At 43.7% G+C, this 14927-nt stretch overlaps 2 protein-coding genes across 2 annotated transcripts in view; one reads left to right on the top strand and one right to left on the bottom strand.

Moving 5' to 3' along the window:
* Nucleotides 1-12669, top strand: part of ACKR4 (atypical chemokine receptor 4) — a 53693-nt gene extending 41024 nt beyond the window's left edge. Inside the window, exon 2 of the mRNA XM_069648692.1 lies at nt 11348-12669. Within this exon, the coding sequence (XP_069504793.1) occupies nt 11360-12439 (1080 nt within the window). The 5' untranslated portion in view covers nt 11348-11359 and the 3' untranslated portion in view covers nt 12440-12669. The remainder of the gene's footprint in view (nt 1-11347) is intronic.
* Nucleotides 1-14927, bottom strand: part of ACAD11 (acyl-CoA dehydrogenase family member 11) — a 728164-nt gene that overhangs the window by 256272 nt on the left and 456965 nt on the right. The window lies entirely within an intron of this gene.

The raw sequence follows: 14927 nt of genomic DNA, 5'->3' as shown, positions 1-14927 counted from the left end.
TGAGAAGCGGGAAGACAGTTGCCATAGTTAGGGTGATACTGTAGACGCAGGCCATGTAGGCGGTAGCATCTCAGAGTGCTAGTTCAACAGTGGTGCAGAGGCTAGCTCAGTTCTAAGTGTAGAGCAGTTAATGCACTATGGAAGTGGAGAGTGATAGTCTCGCACATATGTTGCAGGATGGATCTAGGAACAATGGGAAGGCACGTTCAAGTATAGAAGCTAGTTTAATTAGGCATACAGTAGGCTAGTTCACTTATAACGCAGTAGGCTAGTTCACTTACAATGCAGTAGGCTAGTTCCCTTATAATGCAGTAGGCTACTTCACTTGTAGTGCAGTAGGCTTAACAATGGGGCAGGCATAAAGCAATTATCAATAGTGGGGCATTAAGGCAAGGTCAGGTGCAATTTTCAACAGTGGGGCACTAGGCAGGCAGAGATCGATTTCCAGGTATTGGGACTCTGGGTGTACGTGGTTCGGTGGGGCTGGGCATGTTCAGCATATCATAATGGTCAGGATACTATGGCCATAGTAGTTGTTGAGAGCGAGCATGGCGAGTCTTGGCGGGGTGAGAGGAGTCTCTGGAGGGTGTCCTGCAGCTGAGTACGCATGAACCGAGAGTTAGTTCTTGAAGTTTGTACAAAGGGAGAGGGCCTCTGGTGAACAGAGGCAAACAGGGCCTTTTCTTGGGCTTTGCCGCAGGCCGGCGCTACCGCCGGCTGGCGGTTCAGACTTGATTATGAAGGCCTCAGTAGCCTAGCAACGGGCAAACATAGCCTCGTTGTGGCGCTGCGTCACGCCCAACATTTTGCTTTTTCTTTTTTTCAAGCGAACTCCAGTTGGGGCACATGGCAGTCGCCCTACACAACACCCCATAAACATGCAATACTAATGTCAGAATGCACATCTCTTCCATTATCTTTATTTCATTGTTATTTCACGTTTTCAAAATTTCTTAGAGACAGGTTACTAGCTTCCACATGTTTCTATACATGATAAAAAAGCATATTCATGAAGGTGGAAAAATATCCTTTTGCTCCTATCAACCATCATATATACTTCATTACTTAAAAGACAGTGAAAAAACAATGGTATGCATAAACACATCAGTCAAGTATAAAAGAACATCTATAAATCCTGTGTTTAGCATATGCAAAATTCCATAGACACTGGTGCTTCACTTTACATAAATAAATATACATATTAATGAAACAAATGCTATAATTCTGTCCATGTGTCCATGTTCCCAGCTTTTGGGCAGCATTTGTACTGGTTTATATGTTTTTATGTTCCTGGGTTAATACTTTCTAGGCAGTGCAGAGGTTGTATTTGGTTGACATCATTAGTTGTTAGTAAAAGACAAGGACAGCGTGCATGGTGGAGTTGCTGTCCCACCCCTGAGACGTTTCGGCATCAAGTGATTTGACACACCTTCTTCTGGACCTTTAAGGTGATGAACCCCTGAAGTGGAGACATCTAATGTTATGGTTACTTGTATCTGGAGGGCTTCCATAACCTGGACTAAATATAAAAGGAGCAAGGGTGTTTAAAAAACAAAAAGAACTGGGAAGTGTAAAGACTTGGTACAACTGACCTTGGGGACCAGAGAGCCATTTCAGACTGGTCTGATGGGGGTTGTCGGAGTGGGTGGAGCTCCGGTCTGGGGCAACAACCTGGATGGAAGAACTCTGTGGAGAGGAAAGTTTAGGTAGAGCATGTATATATATCTCTCATATGTAAGAGTGTACCCTCATGGAGTCATTAGCACCTTATTTATGCGAGGGGGATGTGCAGGGTCCACTCCACTGCTGTAGTTATTTGTTTCCTGGTCGGATGCAAGGTACTGGAAAAGGAATGGTAAAAGAGCCAAATGTATACGTACACTAGCAAATGGTATTATAAGCTCAGCATGGACAAGCTAGTACCCAGTGTTACGAAAACAGAGGGTCAATAGTTACCTGCACTGAAAATGTGGGGCGATATGAATGCAGGAGCCCAGGTCGGGTGGTCATGCGCTGTGTAGATAACGGTGTGCCCTTCTCTGCTGCATTAAATGTAAAAAAGAATGGCTAAGCAGACGGACTAGTGCATTAGGGCCTGAATAACGTACCATGTCTAATCTGTGAAAAAGTACTCATCAGCTGGTGGCAGAGAGGCTTACCTGGTGTAGAGGGGGCCCAAAGTCCGATCAGGACTCCAGATGCCGGTTCGCTGTCTGTCGGGGTATCTGTAGCATCGGAGCTGCATTGCCGCGGTAACGTTATAACATGGCTTGCGCATGCATGGAGACGCCGACAGTACGTATCAAAAAGCGCTGCCATCTTGGAGGATGGTGTTCTGTGCCTGCGCGGTTGCGAACGCATCACTTGAGATGCAATATCCTGGTACTCCTCTAAGGGTTCTGCAGCTTATAAACTGGCTTCATATGGAATGCATATGTCTGAGAAATGAGGGTCGTTTCTACTGGGTTTTGGTGATTGCTATACACTTTTCGAAGGCTAGCACACAAAGCATGATACATTGCCCTACTTGTCCTGAATTAATCAGGGGCTGTATAACATACTCAGTGAATGAGTCTATTGATCACGTTTGGCTCCTCATGGGATGTCGATAAAATGCCCTGGTGTATTTGGCGTAACTCATACAAAAGTTAGGTGTCATCTCATCTCATTGATAGAAAGTTAGGTGTCATTTCATTGAGGCCCGTTGGTGTAACTTTGGCGTTTGAATATCCACCATGCTTCCTTATGCAGGAGGGCATTGGTGGCATTAGTACAAGTTTTCATTACATCCCCCACCCACCATCTGATGTCATCTGGACAATGCTGAAACTCTACATAATGGGGCTCCAAAGGAGCATTGTGTACTCTACATCTGATATTTGATCGATGCTCGCCAATCCTCTTGTGGACTGGACGTGCTGTCTGCCCCACAAAGCGTAGCCCTCACAGGCATTGGATTATATAGATGACCCTACTCGTATTACAGTTAGTAAAGTGTTTAAGTTCCCAGTTTTTTGTCTAATTTTGAAGGTTTTAATCTTGCCAGTAAATCTGCACACAGTACATGTCCCGCATGGATGATGGCCCACTATTTCTCATAGGTTCCACAAAGTACTTCTAATTTCTTGTTTCTTCATCCTAGGGTGGACAATATGTTCCTCAAACTTTTGGACCCTCTGAGTGCGATTCGGGGCAATGCTTCTCCTGGCATACTGGTCTGTACTATTGTCCAAAACGTCTTGATTATTGATCTTATTTTGCTGGTATTTGGCCCAGAGGTGGTTTACGCATGTGAGGACATTGTCGTTTGTTTCTTATTTCCCTCTGTGTTAGAAGGCTCTCCTTGGGTGTAGACCTGGCTCATTTTTGGAGCAGCATAGGAGTTTCTTGGGATATCCTCTGGACCTCAGTCTGTTTTCTAGATCTTCTGCATGTAGCTTGTAGTCCCAGAGTGGAGTACAGTTCATACGGACCCATAGGTATTGTCCACATGGAAGGCTGTCCTTGAGGTTCTTTGGATGGTAGCTGTTGAAGTGCAGCAGCATGTTCCCGTCAGTGCTCTTCTTGTACAGAGAGCAGTATATTTTCCCCTCCTCATTCGCTAGAGTGAGATCCAGCAAGTTGATTGACGAGGCGCTACTGCACATGGTGTACTGTATATGCGTCGTCCTGTTGTTCAGCCAGGTGTGGAATTCCTATAGACTTTCCTGGTCCCCATCCCGTATGAAAACGATATAATCAATGTATCGTTTCCACTTCTTGATCTTCAAAGGGAAAGTCTTGTCTTCGTTGAAGACGTTCATTTCTTCTAAGAGTGCCATAAACAGTATAGCTAGGCTAGGGGCAAAGACTGCCCCCATCGTGGTGCCAGAGGTTTGGAGAAAGAACACCCCTCCAGGAAGAAATTACTCGAGAGTGCTATTTCAAGTAATTCCATAATGAAGTTGACTGGGACCCATGTTTGTTCCATATTCTGTGTAAGATTTCCCCTTATACACTCCAGGGCAACTTCCTGTGGCCAGAGTGACTAGGAGTTCCTTCATTGAATCAAATTGGGTGTCTTCATAGTGGCTGATAGTGTTAATTGTGATAGGAAGTAGTTTCCTGGCTCAGAGGTTTCAGAAACACATCAATGAATTTGCATAGTGGTTCCAAGATTGACCCACACCCTGATATTATAGGCCTTCCTAGTGGGTTGTTGGGGTCCTTATGAATTTTTGGCAGTGCATAAAATGCTGGTGTTCTTCCTTGTGAGCTATTCAAATAGTCATATTCTTTGTTATCCACTTGTGTTCATATGCATATTCAGTTGTCTCTTCAATTTGTTTGGTAAATTCCACTAAGGGGTCTATTTTCAGTTTTTTATAGTTATTTCCATCATAGATCAGGGTACCCACGATTCGCTGATATTGTTGTAGGGATTAAATTAAGATACCTTAAGAATTAAGAAACCTCCACCCTTTTCTGCTGGTTTTATCAGAATATCAGTATAGTTGCTCTGAATGTTTTGAGTGATGCTCTATCAGCTATTGTTAGATTGTGTCTTGTGTGTTGATTCTTCAACTGCAGGGTGGCTATTTCTTTCAGAACACATTTCTTGAAGGAGATCACCTCTCATCTGATCTGGTTGTCATTAGGGCTGAAGCTAAGTCCTGTGTCCTGTTCCATCTCCCTGTTGATGTTATCCTCAAAGTATGATTTCCGTCTGATTTTTCAGAAAAATTGTTTTATTTCAGTTTCCAGATTAAATCAGTTGGTGGGGTTGGTTGGTACAAAAGAAAGACCCTTTGCCATAACTGATAATTCATCTGGAGAAAAAACTTTTCCATATCAATTGAATAGGGGATGGTCTGGTTCTCATCTACCTCAGTTGGTTCCGTCTGTGGGGACTGTATGGTTTCCATATTGTGTATCCATATTGGTCTTGTTGGTTTGGGCCCTAGGGGGGACTTCTGGGGTCCCCATTCCCTAAAAAAGGCCTCTGTTGGTATTTTATGATAGTTATAGACCGATTGGTCTTCTGGTGCAGAGTCTGAGCTTGACGCACCCGAAAACGTTATCCATCTCCTCTTTTGTTTAAATTTACTTTGTAACAGTTGGGTCCTTTCCTTTTTCCTTATTGTCCAAGGTTCTTCGTCTTCTTCTCGATGGTGCCTGATTTTGAAAGATTAAAACTGAGTTGATCTCTACCAGTTTCTCCCTGGCATTAGTTAATACTGTATTGCCAAGAAATTTCTCCTCCGCCAATGTGAGCTGAACTTGTACTTTAGTGTGTATCCGTTGGGCAGTGGTGATTCTGAGGACCATCAGGTCTCAGCTGCATTTTGTTGCTATATGACTATAGGTTGTCACATTATACGTACCATCCAGGAATAGGACAGGTTCATTTCTTACAATAAGTCCTAATGGTATGATGTTAGCTCATAGGTGCTCATGCAAAAAGGGGCTATGAAGTTCTGTTCGAAAACATTTTTTCTTTAGTTTCAAGAGGTCCTCGCCGGATGCGATACAACATGCCTTTATTCAAACAGTGTACAGCAATCACTAAAATCCAGTAGAAATGAACCCCATTTCTCAGACAAATGCATTCCATATAAAGCCAGTTTATAAGCTGCGGATCCCTTAGATGAGTACCAGGATATTGGCGTTTTTAGCAATGAGCTCGCAGCTGCGCAGGTACAGAATACCATCCTCCAAGATGGCCACTTTTTTTTTATACAGACTGTCAGCGTTTCCACTCATGCGCGAGCTGTGTTATTATAATGTTACCATGACAACACGACTCCGATGCTACAGATACCCCGACAGACCGCAGACCGGCACCTGGATTCCCCATCAAACTATGGGCCCCCTCTGTCCCAGGTAAGTCCTTCAGCCACCAGATGATGTATACTTTTTCATAGATTAGACACAGTACGGGATTCAGGCCCCAATGCACTAGACTGTCTGCTTAGCCATTCTTTTTTCTATTATTTCAGTAGACAACGGGATACCGTTATCTACACGGTGCATGACCACCCAACCTCGGGTCCTGCATTCATCTTTACTTCGCCCTACATTTTCAGTGCAGTTCACTATTGACCCTCCATTTTCGGAACACTGGGTACTAGCTTGTCCATGCTGAGCTTATAATACCTTTTGCCAGTATACATATACATTTGGCTCTTTTACTATTCCTTTTCCAGTGCCTTACCTCACTGCATCCGACCAGGAAACAACTAACTGCAGCAGAGGAGCAGACCCTGGACATCCCCCGCTCATATATAAGGTGCTTATGTTACAATTACTATTTGACTGTTTGCATTAAAGGACATCTAATGACTCCATGAGGGTACTCCCTCACATATCAGAGATATATATATACATGCTCAACCAATGCTTTCCTCTCTACAGAGTTCTTCTGTCCAGGGTGTTGCCCCAGACCAGACCTGAGCCCAACCACATCAGACCAGACTGATCTGGCTTTCTGGTCCCCAAGGTCAGTTGTACCAAGTCTTTACACTTCCCAAATTCTCTCTTTTTTTAAACACCCTTGCTCATTTATATTTAGTTCAGGTTATGGTAGCACTCCAGATACAAATAACCTTAACATTTGATGTCTCCATTTCAGGGGTTCATCACTTAAAGATCCAGAAGAAGGCATGCCACATCACTCGATGACGGAATGTCTGAGGGGAGGGATAGCAACTCCACCATGAACCCTGTCCTTGACTTTTATCAACAACTAGTGAGGTCGACCAAACACAACCTCTGCCCTGTGCAAGAAACCTAAGGGTACTTCCCCAAGTAGAGCCCAGGAATCGCTTATTCAGGTGGCCAGGACACGGCTATCGCTGTTGGATCCAGTTCCTGGGCGTGGACCCGTGGGGGAGGATCACCTGGATAGGGGAGCCCGGGGTTATGCTTGGGGGAATACCCCAGGTCAGATGCGGTACCATCACAGGGAGGATGGTGAGTGGAACGAAGGACCTGAAGCTTTTATAAGCTATTCCCGCTTATCATCCCTTCTACCCATTAAATCTCCCTTACCCAAAAGAAAAGCCAAACACCCATTTGCATCTGGTGAACTTGCTAAGATCTACAACTCCCAGAATCCCTGTTTTCCTGGTTCCTATCCGAATCCCGGTCACTCTTCTCCTTGTCCCTTTAATTATTATTTTCTGGACTCCCGGTCCTCTTTCACCAAACCCTACCATTTCCACAATTCCCCTTGTGTATTTTACAATAAGAATCCTCGTCATTCCCGGTCATTTCATAACCCCTATAAATCCTACCTTTCGGATTTCCCTAACTACTTTCTTTCTTATGACCCCTTTTCCCCCATCCTTCCCAGTAGGACACTCAGAAACTCTAACCCCCTCTCTTTCCAATACAAACTGAGTCCAAATAACTGAACCAACTCAGGAAGATGGCAAAGGTACTGTTTTATTATCAATGATCTAAAACAGGGAGTTTACAACGATCATCAATGGATGTTCGCTCAGCCTCTCAATGATTTCTTCACAAAATAGACTTTATACTAAAATACATTAAAGGTGACGTCATACCACATGGCAAATAATAGAAAATCTATGAGGGATTGTAATTGGTTCAAGGGGAACATCTAAGTATACTTTCTATAGGAACTAGGATTGTAATTGGCCACCCACTGTCAGGTGAACAATATATGCCTACCTCTAAAACATGTCATCATAAAAATCATTAAGTACACAGGTTTCAATTGGTCTTCAAATTATAAGCACCTTTGTTATACGGCCCTCTACAATTGGTTGGCACACTTGTGCCATGTCTGGAACATTTGGTTCACTTAGCAGCATGCAAGCCCAGACCCAGGTGCAAGGAGGTGGACTTGACTCTACCTCCCCACCCAATTAGCCCATCATCTCTCATCACCCAAGCCTTCTGCCATGAAGATTGTCTTTGAACTTGGCCTTGCAAAGTATCCTTGTCTCTGGGAATATATGGGAGTGCAGGAACTCACCATCGTTGTTCTAGGACTCCAAGCTGAACTCTATTTTCATCCTTGGCTCACGTCACCATGATTTGGTCCATTTTGCAGGTTTTTAAATGTCTTAAATGAATACAACTGGGCACCCTCTGTGTTCTTTATTTGCACCTTAACAAGAGATGATTCATTGTTTGTACGTTCTCTCCTTTCAAGAATAGATAATTGACCTTAACTGCTTTAGTCTTGATACCAGGCCTGACAGCCTTGCCATGCAGCTCCACAATTTTCAGCTTATTCTTGCAGCAACACAATTCTCGCCTTTTCTCTTCCTGGGTCCTGGCTTACTAAAATTCATGACAACGATGTCCAGACTCTATACAATGGTGGCTTCGCCAGCATTCCATTTACTACGTATAGCAGCTTCTATGATAACCTAATCTACCTTGCATTCCAGCATCTGTACAAATATTGAACGGTTGATTCTCTGCAGCACTACGCACATGTGCAATCTGCTTCTCGCATATGAAAGTTTACTCGATTCTTAATTTCGTCATTAGTTTCTATAGGATCCATGCGTTCTCTGCAACCAACATCTCGGGATGTCCCACATGTCTCTTGTGACGTCACTAGCTCCTCTCTTTGGTCTTTCTCATATTCCTTCAGGGAGTTCCTCCCTCAGATTGTCATCTCTTCGGGGATACATGCGTTAGGGCTGTCTCAATGGAAATCTTCTTTCGAATATACGCTGTGGTATTGGCACAACTGCTGCTCCACCACAAAACACTTTTTTACATTGTGATAAAAAACGGACTAATGTTAAAACTATTTACCTGAGATGTCCCAACCCAAGGGTTAGGCAAAGTCAGGCAATTGACCAGAATTACACACACCTGATGGCCCTTTCCCTTCCCCACAAGGATAAAAGGTGGAGCACGAAAGAACAGGACGAGCAAGGCAGACGGCACAATGTGAGAGCTAAGTCAACACAGCAGCTCCGAAGGAGTAGAAGGACAGCGCGAGTCGAGAGGATACCAAGGGGAGAAGTGACATTGCCCTGAATGACAAAGACCTGTGAAGCCTCAAGAGAAGGAATTGTAAGACCACGAACAATAGCCAGCGTGTGTTGCAGCAGATGTAACCGGTACCCGGGCGCCTCCCCCGCTGACAGCCAAGCCGGGGAGAAGCATATGGCCCAATGGTACCGGCATTGACTCTACGAGACAAGAAAGCAAAGCAGTTCATCACAGTCAGTGAGTCGAGGGGAGAGCCAATAAAGAAACCGAACTGTGTTGAAGAAAAGTAGCAAGCGGCTGATTGAACTTTGAATAAACAAAGAACTAATTGCTTACTGCAAAAGGGGAAAGACAGCATAACAGAATCAAACACCACGTGGGTGTTCCCTTGAGAAACGCTAGGCGATTACCTTGCTGTTGAACTACAGTAAATAGAAGACCTTAGGAGAAAGGCGGAAGAGGGGTGAAAGTGGTCATACGGGGGTCGTGTCAAATCCGCCGTACAGTCGAAAGTCTTTGACCGACAGATGATTGGGAAACTAAGGGAAACAAATCCTGCATGGTATGAAAAGTACACGAACAGTAGGTTGTAAACGTTGGCAAGCGTGAACCCAGTGGAGGGATGCTAACAGGAGGGGACGAAATCCGAAGTCCCATGAACATTGTGTTGACAGGAGTGAACCCGGCAGATGGAAGTCAACAGAAAGGGGCGAAGCCTAAAAGAACTGTTTAAAAGAGACATTCTGTTTTATGAATACGAGAAGTAGCGTGAGACCAAGGGAAGTGGTTTGTCCCCCTTGGCCTTAATGTTGACAGTAGTGAAACCAGCGGATGTATGTCCACAGTGATATGTGTTAAAGGACATTGTGATCTGTGAACCCGAAAGAAAGGCCATTGTGAACCCGAAGGAGGGAGGCTGGAAATTGAAAAGGGGTCTGAACCAGGGGTGGAAAGTCACCACCCAAAGTTCGTTAAAAAAGGAACTGTTTAATTAAGTTGCCGAGTACAACTGAGGGGTCTGCGCCCAGAAGAGGGGGACCCAGGGGTGAAGCCATTACCCAAAGCCCTACGTAGAACAGAGATTTTGTGTTCGTTTGTTGAAAATATCAGGCCCTCGAAGGCAAGAGACTTTTATTTGAAAAGAGACTTAACCATCGAAGAACCCGATAGCTGGAGCTGAACTGTCGGCTCGTGCTGGGAAAGCTTGAGTGTGTGCTGTGCTCAGGAGACCCCTCGTGTCCCGTGCTGAAAACGTGGGAAAGGGAGGCCCTGGACATCGCATCCTGACTTAATATTTGTGAACACTTCTTTCTTTATTGAAAACCCTATTTGTAAGGATTTGGCAATAGTTTCTTTTAGTATAGGCCTTTTTACTTTGACAAGACGCCACGAGGACAGCCTTATTTTTCATTTGATGGTCAACACTTGCTCCCATCTTAGATTTAGGTTAGGTGTTTTTCCAACCTACGTTTACAGTTTAATAAACTGCCTTGACCTGTGATCACTTGTATCTGTCTTTACTGTTGCCACCATGAGTTCCTTACACCTGCCTAGAAAGTATTGATCCAGGATCATAAACACATATAAACCAGTACAAATGAAGACCACAGCTTAGAACATGGACACATGGAATATATTATAGCATTTGGGTCATTAAAATGTATATTTATGTAAATTGAAGCACCAGTGTCTATGCAATTTTGCCAATACCTTGTGTATGTTCTTTTATACGTATACCATTGTTTTTTCACTGTCTTTTAAATAATGAAGTATATGATGGTTGATAGGAGCGAAAGGATCTTTTGCTACCTTCATAAAAATGCTTCTTTGTCACTATGTATAGAAACATGGGGAAGCAAGTAGAATGTCTCAATGAAAATAGGAAATAACAATGAAATCAAGATAATGGAAAAGAAGGGCAAATAAATTCCCACTCCCATATCCAATGTTATAAAAGATAAAATGACTATTCTTTACCTTTTGATGTTTGAATTGGGAACTTGGTAGACATTTATTGTGAACTCCTATTAGAAAAGTATTGCAGTGAACGGTTAGGACACCCTTTTTGTTATAACATATGAAACATGGAACTGTGCTATTTTCTTTTCTTAAGGTAATACATATAGTCGGTTACATTAACAATCAATAACCTAACAGTTTACCCTCTGACCTTTGAAGGAATGGCTTTACAAACTCACTGTTGATAAACTTGCTTCCTGAGTAATCAAAGTCAAACTTTATGGGGGTCACTTGGTTTAACTAGCACTCCAGTTATATACATATGTAGGTCAGAGCAACATTTTCTTTGCCAAGGTTTAGTTTGATAGTGGCCTGCTTTAAACATATGTATAAACATGTATTCTCTTCTTTCTTCGTTTACATTTAGGCAGTCTTAGCAATGGACCACCCCTTCAGCAACACATTGCAGAACCTTTCATCCGAATACTACTACACGGACGAAGAAGGCAATTTCACCCTCGATTATTCAGACTATGAAGCCCTCTGTGACAAAGGAGATGTCCGAGCCTTCGCCAAGACCTTCCTACCCGTGTTGTACATTCTTGTTTTCATAGCTGGAGTAGCGGGAAATTCTGTGGTCGTAGCAATCTATGCTTACTACAAGAAAATGAAAACCAAGACGGACGTATACCTTATAAACTTAGCAATCAGCGACTTGTTGCTGCTATTCACCCTTCCTTTTTGGGTGGTGAATGCAATCCATGGTTGGGTGCTTGGAACAGTGATGTGCAAGGTCACATCTGCCTTGTACACCATGAATTTCAGCTCCAGCATGCTCTTCCTGGCCGGCATTAGCGTGGACCGATTCACTGCTCTTACAAGAGCCCCAAGTCATCAAAAAAAGAGAAACCAATGCTGGATAATCTGTCTGTCCATATGGACAGCTGCCATTTTGTTGAGTATTCCAGAACTTACTTTCAATACTGTCAAGGAACATGGAAAGCGACATGTGTGTCTGCCAGTGTACTCAACAGATCTGGGAAAGTTCATGAAGGCATCCATTCTAATCCTGGAAATAGTTTTCGCCTTTGCCATCCCGTTACTCGTCATGGTGGCCTGTTACTCGGCGACAGCGTGGACCCTCATCAAACTCCCCAACATCAGAAAGTCTAAACCGTTGAAAGTCCTGATCGCAGTGGTGGGGGTCTTCATTGCCACTCAGCTACCATACAACGTAGTCAAGTTCTGCCGGGCAATAGACATCATCTTCATCCTGATAACATCTTGCCACGTGAGCAAGACCATAGATTTAGCCATGCAGGTGACCCAGACCATCGCCTTGACTCATAGCTGCCTGAACCCGATTCTCTATGCTTTCATGGGGGCTTCATTCAAAGGCCATGTTATTAAACTAGTGAAGAAATATGGTGCCCGGAGAAGACACAGTGGACAGAGTTTCGAAGAGTACTCTTTGAACTCTGAGCAGCACACAGAAAAAACAAGTAGCTTTTCCATTTGATACAAAGGGTTGCTGTTTCAGCAAACTAGCAAAGATGTTTGAAATCAATGTTTACAGTTTCTATTGGACTAAAGTTAATACAAAAGACACATGTTCTTCCATGAAGGAACTGCAAAGGGTGTTGAGATCTGGCCTAGTCCATTGACTTGGAACGTGCTGGGCGCTTTACAAGTCACAGTTAATGGCTTGTGACCAAACCCACGTACATATGTGCTGAAATACCCCCCCCCCCCAAATCGACTGTGATTACTGATCCTGATATGCAATGTCTTTGAAAGAATAGAGCCACATTAAGCCCAGAAATGTTCTAAGCCATCTCATGTAAGGTACTTTACCAAGCGCCATTCCAGCGAGATGTGGCTAAATGCAAGGCAGAGATTTTTTTTAAATAGAAAGCATAGCGGCTCATCCGATTCAAAGTTCGCCAAGAAGAAAGCCTTCACATATGGCGAAATCCACTTGTCTTTTTTAATTGTTTAAAATAAATACAAATCAATTGACTATAGTTCTATTTCGAATTAAGGTCATGACCTTGAACCCCACATGAGTCGAATGGAACCTTCCACAATGCTGGGTCGTGGAAGGACACAATGACATGCGTTTAAAAAGAAACCTAAGCTTTGCTTTAGCAATTGATAACAAACGCATAATATCCCAAAACAAGTAAGGCAGACATGCTGAACAAATATATGATATTATGTGAAACTGCTGGCAATTGAATGCTACCAATAGAGGTTCAGCTGGTGCCATTTGTTGTCACTGACCCTGCATACAGGTGTGGAGGGAAGTGCAATGCGGAGGAGGCGGGAGGCAGGGCTGGGGTACCCCCCTGCATGCAGTTCCAGGTGCACCAGAATATATGTATGAATGGGAGCTGGAGTAGCCAATAACCTCGAGGCTTAATGAATGATAATAATGAGTCCCTGGGCGTAACTGGAGTCTGTCAACATGCTTTACAAGAAAACAAATAAGGACATAAGCAACACACAACAAACAGTGTTCCCTGAAAGACTTTCTCTAAATAAGGTGCCAGTGCGTGCGGCTACTCCAGCTCCAAAGCTGGTCTTCTCAAATAAGGCCATTAATTAGAAGGCTGGCCCATGGGTAACCTTTAAGTGCCCGAAGCCTGTGATGATCTCCTCCTCCCAGTGCGCCCTTCCCTAGCTGCTGCACCCACCCCTTTAATATAAATATAAATATATGTACTAGTACGAGGATTACAGGCAGCCTGTAAGTGGAGGTGCTGTGCTACTTATGACGGCAGTCAGAACAGGAAGCGCTCTTTAGATTTTAGAACATCTGTTATCTGTTCATAGCGCCAAGAGACCCCAGGAGGTGTTATGTCAAAATGCTCCAAAAGTAACTGTCAAAGAATTCTGAATTCAAGCCGTCGTCGCCAGGCTCACTTTTAACCCTTATACATTTTATGGCCAAAAAAGAATATCGAGAAATCGGTCCTTCCTCTGGGGAACTAATTCATAGCCCACAAAGGTACAATGGAGGTTAGGACTGGGCCCTATCATGAGTCTGGAAGAGTTGGAGCTGCTGCCAAATAGTGTGGGGAGACGGCCGAGACGCAATGGAAGACTGCGGAACTGGACACGCTGTAGGAGTAGAGGTGGCGTGTTGGATGGACAGAGGGTCCCGACTGGGAATCGACCAAGATCCATGAATGTGATGTGTGGCGTGTGGGTCCAGCATCGTATTACATGGACTTTGGAACCCAAATCTGCATGGTCAGCCGCTTGGAAATGGGTTGAGTTCTGGGAGATAAGGCATAAGGGGAGTTTAAACATGTAAATATTACACTTTTCAAGAGCATTTGGAGAAACACATTTTTCTGATATTAACATGCTATACTGTCTCTTCATAATGTATTATAGAAAAAAACTTTTACTAAAAAAAAAGATCACGCTATTTTTAAACTTGTACAGTTCATCGCTACTTATCAGCCCTTTCTGGAATACATCAGAAGAGCAAAGATCTGACCTACCCTTGGAGCAAAGGGGTTCTTTACAGCAGTAGTTGGAAGAATCCAGCCCACTCAGGGTTAGCCCTCTGACTGCAACAGTACGGGGCCTGATCTCGCAGTATGGGGAGGGGCGGGAAGCGGAAGACGGCAGGACGGGACTGGACACTGCTTAGTGTTGGTTATTTCATTTCTATTTGTTTCATTTTAGCCGTTTTATCCAAAATAAGTATTGATGTTGGGGAAAGTATTATTTCCACTGACACCATTTCCAGAAAATAATAAAACATGTTTTTGGGAAAGAACACTATGAAGGCATTTTTGGGAATATAGCACACACTGGGAACGCAGCAGGACTTTTCTGAACAGATTGTTCTTCCTTTCTGTAATGAAACCTGGTTAGTACAGCTTTCAGCCGCATATTAGCCCTGCCCATCAAGGGCACGGATAGCAGACACGTTTTCATCGGAAAGACTGAGCTTCAAACCAATCCCTGCTGGCCATCCTCATTAATTAATG

Source organism: Ambystoma mexicanum, chromosome 2q, assembly GCF_040938575.1.
Source record: "Ambystoma mexicanum isolate Mex_15411 chromosome 2q, UKY_AmexF1_1, whole genome shotgun sequence".
In the NCBI taxonomy this organism is placed as follows: Eukaryota; Metazoa; Chordata; class Amphibia; order Caudata; family Ambystomatidae; genus Ambystoma; species Ambystoma mexicanum.
The sequence above is the reverse complement of the archived record's forward strand: the minus strand, read 5'-3'. Positions and strand labels throughout refer to the sequence as shown.